This window comes from Manihot esculenta, chromosome 3 (assembly GCF_001659605.2).
Source record: "Manihot esculenta cultivar AM560-2 chromosome 3, M.esculenta_v8, whole genome shotgun sequence".
NCBI classification, from domain to species: domain Eukaryota; kingdom Viridiplantae; phylum Streptophyta; class Magnoliopsida; order Malpighiales; family Euphorbiaceae; genus Manihot; species Manihot esculenta.
This window is the reverse complement of record NC_035163.2, coordinates 25,526,181-25,537,674: the sequence shown is the minus strand read 5'-3', so window position 1 is coordinate 25,537,674 and position 11,494 is coordinate 25,526,181. Positions and strand designations below refer to the sequence as shown.

The 11,494-nt window shown below is 30.9% G+C and overlaps 2 protein-coding genes across 2 annotated transcripts; one reads left to right on the top strand and one right to left on the bottom strand.

The window, feature by feature from the left end:
* The first annotated feature begins 2,694 nt into the window (after nt 1–2,694).
* LOC110611207 (purple acid phosphatase 18) lies at nt 2,695–7,981 on the top strand. Its single transcript, XM_021751382.2, has 5 exons — nt 2,695–3,078; nt 3,704–4,372; nt 6,565–6,753; nt 6,828–6,916; nt 7,435–7,981. The coding sequence occupies exons 1-5, from the start codon at nt 2,701–2,703 to the stop codon at nt 7,649–7,651; spliced, it is 1,542 nt and encodes a 513-aa protein (XP_021607074.2). The 5' UTR covers nt 2,695–2,700; the 3' UTR covers nt 7,652–7,981.
* A 586-nt stretch (nt 7,982–8,567) lies between these two features.
* On the bottom strand, nt 8,568–10,620 carry LOC110611208 (CRS2-associated factor 2, mitochondrial). The gene is made up of 5 exons (XM_021751383.2): nt 10,013–10,620; nt 9,481–9,608; nt 9,159–9,384; nt 8,923–9,050; nt 8,568–8,824 (listed from the first exon to the last, which is right to left on the bottom strand). Exons 1-5 carry the CDS (start codon nt 10,518–10,520, stop codon nt 8,708–8,710), a joined length of 1,107 nt encoding a protein of 368 aa, XP_021607075.2. The 5' UTR covers nt 10,521–10,620; the 3' UTR covers nt 8,568–8,707.
* Nucleotides 10,621–11,494: the final 874 nt, after the last annotated feature.

The following is an 11,494-nucleotide window of genomic DNA, read 5'->3' as shown; positions in this document are numbered from 1 at the left end:
TTTTTTACAATATTTAAAAATTATAATTAAATTTTTTAATATTTTAATATATTTTTCAAATGGATAAACTATTATTTATAGTCAATTTTATTCTATTCTTTTTTTAATAATTTTAATCAAATTAAAAATGTTGTTAGCAATTTTAGTCGGTGGTCAACTGAGATTAAAATTTACTTATATGGCATGCTTAGTGCAGCGTGGGTTCCTCTTATAATAAATTATTATTTTTTATGTAAATCGTTAATTATTTTAGTTAAAAAGTAAACTATATATATAAGAACTAATATATATATATATATATATATATATATATATATATTATTACCACACCATCTAAATATAGTTTAATGCAAAGAATTCAATAATTTATATTAATTTTACGATAAAAATAAAATAAAATTATTTTATTATCATATTAAAATAAATTATCTTTTTATTATAAATTAAAATTAACGTATAAATTAAAAAAATAATTGATTAAAATTATAAAATTATATGAAAAATTAGATAAAATATATAGTTTATATTTAGTAAAGTAGCTCCCATAATTTAAAATTATATTTTTACTGATTCAATATGTAATATAAGTAAAATTAAATATCCAATTGACACCTCACTAAAATTGTTAACCATTTTTTTAATTTATCTAAAATTATCAAATAAAAAAATGGATTAAAATCATGAAATGAGGTAAAGATTTGATTAAAAGTAATATTTTTTTTTAAATGAGAGACTAATTAATTAACTTATTATATTATAAAAATAATATTAATTTTTATTTTTATTTGATTCGATTTTTAAATACGTTAAAGTTATGACATATTATCACTTAATCATACAAAAATAAATTATAGCAACAAAGATTTAATAATTATCAAATTAAATATTTATATTTTTTTTTTTTAAAATAGGGGTTAGGAGAGTCGAACCTTAGACCTCTCAAGGTTACAAGGATGCACTTTTCACCAGGCTAAGTCTCAGAGTGCTAAATGTTTATATTATTAAAATATTTAATCTAATAGTTAAAAAATTTATTATCTTCTAAAATTAATCTCATAATAAATTTCAAAATTATCATCAATTTATTTTAAAAAATATAATATACAAAAGTTAAATAACAAAAATTAAAATTGCAAAATAAATTTATTTTTTAAAATAAAAGTTTAGAGACTAGAAAATGAATTTATCTATAAAAAGTTTTAGTAGTCAAATATCTCTTTGATAAATAAAAATATAATAGATTTGAATTGAAATTAGAAATTATAAAAAAAAACCTTTTAAAATTTAAAAATTAAAATTTTATTACGTAGAAAGTCAATAAGTATAAATTATTGAAAGTAATTCAATAATTAAAAAAATAGTGAATAAAACGAAAAAACATTTTCTGGACGGCTGTATTTATTATTATCCTCTTAAAATTATTATCTAATCAATTATTATAATTTTTGATGACCGTTGGACTTCTCCATCTCATCATGAGGTCGGGCCGATAGTAGCAGCCCACAACCCGGAAACTCTTAAACCCTCGAATAAATCGAGTCTAACCCGTTCATCCTTCAGACATGATTTCTATTTAAGTCATTTGATCAGACCGGCTCAGCCCAGTTCAGCCTTAAAGTCAGACCTTCCTGGATTCCGGTCATTTTTTCTCAAACCCGGACACGAAAAGAAATGATTGCGGGTCCAGTCATTTCGCAGCCCTGTCCACTCACGTGCCGAAAAGAATTAAATGCTAACCTGACACTTGGATGGTCCTGAGGTCATTTATACGTAGGTGGTCCTATAGCGGGATAACCATCTCGCGTGGGAAGAGGAAAGAGTATAAATTTGAGGAAATACCCTCCTCTAGAATTAAGTTTTTTTAAATTCATCAAACTCTTGTAAAACTCTATCTTTCTAGATCTCATATCATCAATTTTATTTTAAAAAATTTTTAAAATATTTTTTAATATTTAATAAAATTTAATATTTTTAAGATAAATATAATTAAAAATAATAAAAAGTTATTATATATAAAAGAAATAAAATGAATAAAAATTAAATTTTTGATGAAATTATAAATTCAATTAAAATTTTATTTTATTTTTATAAAAAATAGACCGGTAGAAAAAGTAAAGGTCAACCTTGAAAAAGAAAAAGAAAAAGCAAAGAAAGTCACTTCAAACCAATTATTTGAAAATAATATTTTGTAATTAGATTTGATCAGATCTTTATATATAAAATTAAATAATAATAATGATTTATCTGAATTTTATGACTGGCAATAATCATAAATATTTATTTATCATACACATTATATTAGTTTTAAATGTTTTTTTTTTCTCTCTCACTCTAGTCTAGCCTGATTTTATTTCCATATATAGAATGTTTAAGAAATAAAAATCCAAAATCCTATATCCATTTCGACAATTTATAAATATGTTTTATGGGTTGAATACAAAAAGTTATATTTATTTCACATGTTTAATGTTTTAGCTATTTTGAATATTTCATTAAATATTTATTAGTTAAATAATTTTTTCAAATTATATTAGAATTTATTATTAATATTTTAAAATTTATTTTAATTTTCTGACTATATTTATGATAAATTAAAAATATCAATTTTATTATATTTTTTGGCCTCCACATATTCGGTGGAGGCGTCATCTCAATTGCGAAACAGATGAAACAAAAAGGACAAATCATTTGCGTGCTTTTATGTGTGAAATGTGGACAATTATCGACACTGGCAATCCAGCGTTCACGCACATTACTAAAATGCCATCGTTCAAGTCCCCGCTTTCTATGCAAAATACGAGGCTGAATCCGTCATTTAACGTGGAAACCACCGCAGTTGCCGCTTACAGCAGCAAGACTCCCGGACAATCTTCAGATACCATTAAATGGATCTTCACTCCTTTGCTCACTGCGAAAGAAGCTTGTACATCTGAATTGATGGGGCTTAAATTGATCTTAACGGTGGTGTTTCTTTTAGTGTTCATCTCTGCAACTGTTACTGCTGAGTACATCAGACCTCCACCTCGCAAAACCTTGCATTTTCCATGGAGTTCCAGACCTTCTTCTCATCCTCAGCAGGTAATTTTTATTTTTCATCGCTCTTTTTCTACTGTAATACCTTTTGTTTTTGTTTTAATTTTACCTTGTCGCTATTGCTTCGTTTCCTTGTTGTGATCTGATCTGGGTTTTGCCTTTCCTCCTGGGTTTGATTGGTTTTTAGGCTTGTGTGTGTATATCCATGTTTGTGCTTTTAAATTCTGTTAATTTCAATGGTTCTTCCAAAACCAGGATTTGGAACTCATGGTGAGATTTTGAATCTTTTGATGAATTGACTTTGTGAAGGAAAGAAGGATCTTCAATGGCTCTGATTTGTTTTGCAGGAAATTTTCATTCTGATATTTATTTCCTAATGCAAATAAAAGGCATAATTTTTATTTTTATTTTCATTAAAATAATTTAATAAATAGTAATGGAGCTGTAAGTTATTAATTCTGCTATATCAACCATGATTTACATTTTAAATTGGGATTTGGTTTAATTTTCTGCGATTTGGATCAACTGTATACTGAATTCTCTGAACGTATGTTTCCTGACATTAAAGATTTTTGTATTTTATTTTAACTTTAAAAAGTTTTCTGGGTTATCAGGTTCATTTTATGCCATTTAGTTTGAAATGCTTGTGTATTACAAATCTCTACTGCAGGTGCACATCTCTTTGGCTGGAGACAAGCACATTCGAGTCTCATGGGTCACTGATGATAAATCTTGTCCGTCAACTGTTGAATATGGAACTTCGCCTGGAAGGTACAGTGCTATATCTCATGGGGAGAGCACATCTTATAATTACCTATTTTATAGCTCTGGACAGATACACCACACTGTCATTGGACCACTGGAACCTAACGCTGTTTACTTCTATCGATGTGGAGGAGAAGGTCCAGAATTCCAACTGAAAACTCCTCCAGCTCAGTTGCCAATTACTTTTGCTGTGGCTGGAGATTTAGGCCAAACTGGCTGGACTAAATCAACTCTAGACCACATTGACCAATGTAAATATGATGTGCATCTGCTTCCTGGGGATCTTTCATATGCAGATTACATGCAGCATAGGTGGGACACATTTGGCAAATTGGTCGAGCCCCTTGCCAGTGCAAGGCCATGGATGGTGACTGAAGGGAATCATGAAGAAGAAAGCATACCGATATTTAAGGATGGATTCCAATCCTATAATTCTAGATGGAAGATGCCTTTTGAGGAGAGTGGTTCAAGTTCGAATCTTTATTATTCTTTTGACGTTGCAGGAGCGCATATTATTATGCTTGGTTCTTATACGGATTATGATGAATACTCGGAACAATATAATTGGCTTAAGGTTAGTAACATTCATCTTTCTGTCAATCGTGTTCTTTTTATTGCTTCATTAAATTGAAAATGTAATGACAAAAATGCTAAACACATTTAATCCTTGAATACTCAGAACAATATAATTGGCTCAAGGTTAGTGACTTTATCGTTCTTTCAATCATGTTCTTTTTATTGATTCATTAAATTGAAAATGTAATGACAAAATGCTAAACACATGTTATCCTTGAACTTTTTCTTTTTTGAAATTTCATTCAGTCACATTGTATCCCTAAACTTAGAACTAACCATGGTTTGAGTTGGTCTCAAACTCAGGCCTGGAACTATCTTGGTCAAACTAAAGACTGAGAATGGTCAATGGTTCATGAAGCTGAATCAGACCTGAATCTTCTTGGATAAGGGTCGATGTCATTTCCCACCTTCTACTTTGAACCAAAACGGACTGCAATTGACAATTCAATCTAGTAGTCTGGTTTGGGTTGAAGCGCCTTCTTTAACAAAAAAATTGAAGAAAGTTTTAACTGTAGGCTTGCATCAAACCCATAACTGAAACCAAGTAGGAACCACTGGTCCCAAAACGTCTTTGAGGCAGATCTTACAGTCCGGTTCAGAACCTCCCAAGCTACAAACCGAAATTGCTAGTTTCAAACTAGAAATAGCCTGGAACTAGACCTTGTTGACTTCTATTGATCATTTATCTTTTTATGTTAGATTCTTTTTGTAGAAGTGAGGCGCATGAAAGGCGCACAATGTTAAACGTGCTTGGATGGCACAAAATGATATGTCACTATGATTGTGCATGGTTCGCGGGGATTCCAAACCCAAGAACCGTATAGGAATAAAAAAAATTGCTACTGTGAGAACCGGACCATATCCAACTGAACTCATATCTACAATTCTGGTTCGGTTCTAATTCTTTATCAAAAACCAGAAATTGAATAACCGATTTTATACATTTAATCTTAGATGTATTTATAAATTTAATAAATTATGGATATACTTATATGTAATTATAATTGCATATATTATTTATATATTATATATATATATATATAAATAGAAAATCTAAGTTATATTTACATATAACTGTATATAGTTTAATATTATCTTTTATTTTTATAAGTTTTAAAATAATTTTAGGTATAAATGTATTAAGTTACTTTATAATTTTTAATTATATGAATGAATCACATATTAGTTATATAATATATTTTTAAATGTTAATTACAAATATATTTTCTAATTAAAAATGTTATAATTAAAAACTATGTATAAAATAATATAATATTTTTATTGAGAATTAGATATAATATATTTGTAATATTAATATTATTATTGTCTAAATGTTAGTATTGTTATTTTTATTATTGTTTTGATGTTAAAAATTTAAAATTATTTACTATTCTAAAATAAATATAAAAATATTATAATTTTACGTGAAATAATCAAGATTTGAACTAAAATTAAAACTAAAGTTAACATAGATTGTATTTACATAAGTTTTAATAGTAATTTAAAATTTTGTATAAGATGTATACTGTTTTAAATGTTATAATTAGTTTTTTTTAATATTTATGAGTAATACATAAAAAATTTTCTATAAATGTGTATTGATCTTTTTGATACTTATGAAGTGTCAATTGCCTATTATTTAAAATAAATAATTATTAATCAATGAGAGAGGGAGAAAGACAGAGAGGTAGAGATTTTGCAGAGGGAAGAAGAAAGTCTGCAGAGGAACAGGAAGGATCTTTTCTTCTTTTTTTTTTAATTCTTCTCTTAAATGGATTTGTAATGTATTGACAAGCATTGAGTGACTGTCTACAATGATTGATTCCTAGTGGTACAAGGGGATGTTTGGGAAGAAAATTTTTGACTCTTGGTGGTTTTCTATACCTGTTGTTCAGTTCCATGTGTTTTTATGCATGCCAGTTTTATAGAGAAATGATATCATCTGAACTCACTGTTATTGGGACTATCTAACTATATGAAAGTTTTAGTACATGAATAGTGCACATTAGTTTCCATCATGAAGTACAACCTTTAACAGTTAATCCTTGACTTGGGACATTGGTCTGTATTTTCTTGAGCATAAAAGATGAGGTCTTATTTGTTTTCTTTTCCTGATTGCTACTTGAGCCAAAATCCCATGCAAAATACTACTTTCATATTATTGGATTTCCCTGTATATTTTATCTACAGGCTGATCTTGCTAAGGTAGACCGGAAGAAGGTACCTTGGTTACTTGTACTATTCCATGTGCCATGGTATAATAGCAACCATGCTCATCAAGGTGAAGGGGATGAGATGAAGGCAGCTATAGAGCCATTGCTTTATGGTGCTGGTGTGGATATAGTGCTAGCTGGGCATGTGCATGCTTATGAACGCACGGTATAGTGCTGTGTTTTCATTAATTCTCAATTTCATGAAACTTTGCTTATGCTATCTGGTGGTCTATTTGACAGAAACGGGTTAATCAGGGAAACTTAGATCCATGTGGTGCTGTTCATATAACCATTGGAGATGGAGGAAACAGAGAAGGTTTAGCCCAAAAGTAAGTTCTGAATCTTTTGACAGTGAATTTGTGGTAAAATTTAATAATTGGTTCGTCTGATTGCCTTTGGCTGTGAATGGAAAATTGCCAAAAATGATGTTGATGTATCCCATTCCACGCTTCCATGCTTGTCAAATGAGTTGTGGGAGATCAGGATATTTCTTATTCTTACGGAATCACACTCCAGTTCATTATTATATGATAAGTTTTTTGAATTTATTAACTAGGTTTGCTCAGACTTGGAATCAAATATTAACTGGCTAGGATAGTTAGGTTTTCGGTGGTCAAATTCGATAAATAGATTTCAAAGGAATATGTGAATTGCAGAACTAGAGAGAAACTCATATGGTATGTCAATGATATATATGGTGTTACATAAAGGTAACATACATTAGATGTTTTTAAGTTACTGATTGATGGGTGAAATATGGTCCTGCAAAATGATACTCACGGGTGTAATAACAATCTAGTGTATCTCTTTATCAGTAAACTTTAACAATCTCAACTTTTCCTGACAGATACATAAATCCACAGCCAGAGTGGTCAGTCTTCCGTGAGGCAAGTTTTGGTCATGGCGAACTCAAATTAGTGAATTCAAGTCATGCCTACTGGACCTGGCACAGAAATGATGATGACGAGCCTGTTAGGTCTGATCAAGTTTGGATAACCTCTTTGGCTAGTTCAGGATGCTTGCATGAAAAGAGGCAGCTAAGGAAGATTCTAATGGGACCATAGAACGGTTGCATCTCCACTTCCCACGTTCCTAGATTTCAAAAGAGAGTTCATGCTTCGCAGGTCAATGTAAATATTCTACATGTTGTGTTAATCGAATAGTTGATGCTACAATTGTAGATTACCTATGTGATACCGACCAACTTCTTGTGTCGGACCCAATGGGTAATCAAGCTCTTAACTCCAGTCTGTATGTTATCCTTCACCGGTGTATGACCGACTGGGAATAGGCTCTACTAAGTTTTACATATAGTAGCCTTTGACCCTTGTTTTGTTGTTGAATGAATTCAACTTTATCTATTGTCCGATATGAAAGATCAATATTTTGGTCCATTATTAAAGATTATCTTCAAATCCGTAATAATTTGATTTTGCTGCTCTGGAGGACGTCTAGCCAATTTCATCTCACTCCTTCCGGAGAGCGAGGGATTGCGAATACACCTCTACTGGGGCAACATAGACGACCCGACCCTCTGCTATCCCCTGATGACTGCGACAATGCAAGTAGCCAGCTTCTGCGGGCCCCAGTCTCAAACCTTCGACGTTATTTTCCGGGTAACATCAGTGATGCATTTTTCACCATATAATGACAAATGGCTCCTTTTTTTTTTGAAATTTAAATGGCTCCGATCATTGTTTATGTGATTCGTGAGAAAAGCTCAACCTACTCCTTTCCAGATCAAGTTGCTTATATCATCACATCAAATGTGTTGCTTATAGAGTTGCTACTGTACATTAACAATCCCTCAGAATAATCAGACTCCTTAACATGTTGGGTGCTGGACGGAGAAATCTGTCCCGTCTCCGTCTCTGATTCATAATCAATGCCTACAATAAAGGAAATTTGATTCTATTTTCGCCCCTTTTCATGTCTCTTGACAGCAAAAGAATTCCTAAATTCTAATTTGCTATAGCTATGTGCAAAATAATGAAGGACATTCAGATTAATCTACAATAGCTTTCAGTACAATTTTGAACAACAGGTCAATCCACCAGTATACAAGAAGACTTCATCATCTAAGCAGTCATAAATCGCACCTTGCCAATTTTATAACCTACTCAAGCATGTAAGGGCGACATTAAAGAAGCTGATGGATCTTGTTGCTGATCTCTTGTGCCTCTCCAGAGTATAATCTGCTCATCCTTGAATAAAATAGGAACACAAGGCACCAAATCCTGCATTTGTGGTAACAGGGAAAGCAATAACAAGTAATTTAGAATAGAGGTCCACAAAAGAAACTCCTTTATAAGCTTAATATCAAACTGAGTTGTACCCTTAGCTTCACACCAATCTTTTTGCAGTCACTGGTGCCAACATGAGTGCAGTCTAGCCTTACAACCTCTTCAGTCTTGAAGGCTTCTCTCACTCTCTCCACTACATTCACATACACACCGTTCCTGGCTGAAAAAAATGTGCCATTCAAAAATCCCACTTGTTAATTACCTTCAACTGTTAATATAGAACAATAGGTGCAGCAGTCTATCACATCTGGGGAAATAATCAACTTACTAAGTTTCATTAGGGCGGGAGAATTTAGTCCTCTGTTTCTCATTTCTTTTGTTTCTTCAAATGTCAGGCCATCAGCTACATTCTTGACAAGCTTTGGATATATAGGAGCATAAGGCTTCCACAACATGAGAGGTATAACAACCCGGTTCTCTGGATTATAGTTTCGACCCCGATATAAAAGAAGGATATTGATATGTCTGTAGATAATCTTTCCACCAGATTTATCCTACAGCGCCACCACCATCTACATCAGCTAATAATCTCTCAATACTAGAAACAGAACTAGAAAATCAAATTAATGGATACTGAATTTGAAGCAGACCTCAAGATGGAAGCAGACATTGTCCATATCAAGAGTAGGCACTCCCAAGCACTTTATCCTCACAGCTTCAGCCCTCCTCCAATGATTGTGGATGTCATCCAACATGTTGTGAGTAACTCCCCCCTTCCCTACCATAAAGTAAAATCTCAGTCCCCTACGAACAGCATATGCAAGCAAGTAACTCTAAGCCTTTGTTTAGGAGAAGGGTTTTTAAAGTAATGGGAGGTTTTCAAGGTTTAGAAACTTCGCATTTGTGTTTGAGAGAGATTGAGATTTTTCATTTTTTTTTTTTAAAAAAAAAAACTTAAAAAACCTCCATTGTTAACCCACAAAATTGGTGGGTGCGAAAGGGTTTCTCTTGACAAGATCCAATACCTTAATAAATTTCCTTTTCCTCCCAAACAAACCTTACTTCTCCTAAATAGTGTAAGACTCGGAAGTTCAGACATCACTGAAAATGCCAGGATCAGAAATCCATATGCATTGCTGATAAGATAGGGAACATGTATATTGTATACTTATCAGAACTTACCTATATTAATTTGCCTAGAACAATCACTGTGCCGATATCGTTCCACGAGCTCGTCCACCTCCTCCTCCGTAAGCGGTTCCCCAAGAACCCGATTCCTCTCCTCTATCACCTTCTCCATATCTACTTCCGATTGAACTGGAGCTGCAGTCCCTGTCCATTTCCTATCAAGACGACCAGGCCCGAATGGCGAAAATCGCTTCGGCTCACGATACCCAATTGGCTCAACGGCCTGGTTGGACTCGGAGTACGAGTATCGGAATTCAAAAGGAAGATCGGATTTTAATGGGAGTTTTAGGTCATTCGGTTCTACAATCGGCTCCGTAGATTTTGTTGGCGTCCTTTTGGGTTTGTGTTTGGATTTTGTGGGTTTGGAGGTGACAGCAAATGGTGGATCATATGGGTCATTAGAGAAAGAATGGCTTAAGAAACGAGAGAAACAACTAAACGGAGAAGAATTGGGGGTTTTGATTAGGGTTTTGTGCGGCCATGAACGGAGCTTTGCAAGCATTTGACTTGAAGTTAGAGCACATGAACTACGAAAAAGAAAGTCTCAATTCCGATAGAAACTAGTAAGGGTAGAATCGTAATTTAAAAGCCTGTTTGTTTTGTGAAAGGCCAGTGAGTTTATCTTTCCCTTTCTTGGTTGGCTCATAATTATCCACCCACAAAGGCCCAAATTATACCTTAAAACTTTTACGCAATAATCAATTTAGTCCTCTTAAATCTCTGAATTTTTAATCAGAGCAATTAAATTTTAACTTAAAAGTTTTGAATATATAAAAACGAAACTTACTGAAAAAAAAAAATCAAACCTTTATGTCAATACATTTTTATATTCTAAATTTTAAATTTAAAATAATATAAACAATCATTTTTAATATCTCACAATTATAGCTAAAAAATTAAATTTAAAAAATTAAAGAGTTTGAATTTTTTAACGAATAAATTTAAAAAAGCTATAAAATTGTCACTAAATTATAAAAAATTTTCCACATCAAGCCTCGGTTTTTATGAATAATATTTTTTTAGAACATTTAAAAAATTTAATCAATAATAATTTTTATAATAAAAAATAATCATTTTAAAAGAAATGACGTTTTTTCTTTAAAAAAATGTTATTTTTTATATTTTAAAAATATTATTAAAACTTTTTATATATAATTTTTTAACATATTTTATTTTTTTAAAATTAAAATTAAATAATAAATTATATGGTGAAAAAAATATTTTTTTAAAGAAAATAGTTTTTACAAAAAATATTTTTTAAAAAATAATTTATATTTATAAAATATTTTTTATAAAAAATATTTTTATAAAATAATATTTTTTTAAAAAATATTATTTAACAAAATAACTTATTTTTTATTATTTAATTTTAATTTAAAAATAATTAATAAATTTATATATAGAAATTTTAATAAAATTCTTAAAAAGTTAAAAATAATTTTTTTAAATAAAAAAGTCATATTTTAAAAATAATTT

Excerpts from the sequence above, each read along its gene's own strand:
- LOC110611207 (XM_021751382.2), top strand. The coding sequence starts at position 2,701 with ATGTGTGAAATGTGGACAATTATCGACACTGGCAATCCAGCGTTCACG. Across the intron at positions 6,754-6,827 it reads TGCATGCTTATGAACGCACG|AAACGGGTTAATCAGGGAAA; the intron begins GTATAGTGCTGT and ends TCTATTTGACAG. Across the intron at positions 6,917-7,434 it reads AGAGAAGGTTTAGCCCAAAA|ATACATAAATCCACAGCCAG; the intron begins GTAAGTTCTGAA and ends TTTTCCTGACAG.
- LOC110611208 (XM_021751383.2), bottom strand. The coding sequence starts at position 10,520 with ATGCTTGCAAAGCTCCGTTCATGGCCGCACAAAACCCTAATCAAAACC. Across the intron at positions 9,609-10,012 it reads TTCTAGGCAAATTAATATAG|GGAAGGGGGGAGTTACTCAC; the intron begins GTAAGTTCTGAT and ends ACTTTATGGTAG. Across the intron at positions 9,051-9,158 it reads TCCCGCCCTAATGAAACTTA|CCAGGAACGGTGTGTATGTG; the intron begins GTAAGTTGATTA and ends CATTTTTTTCAG.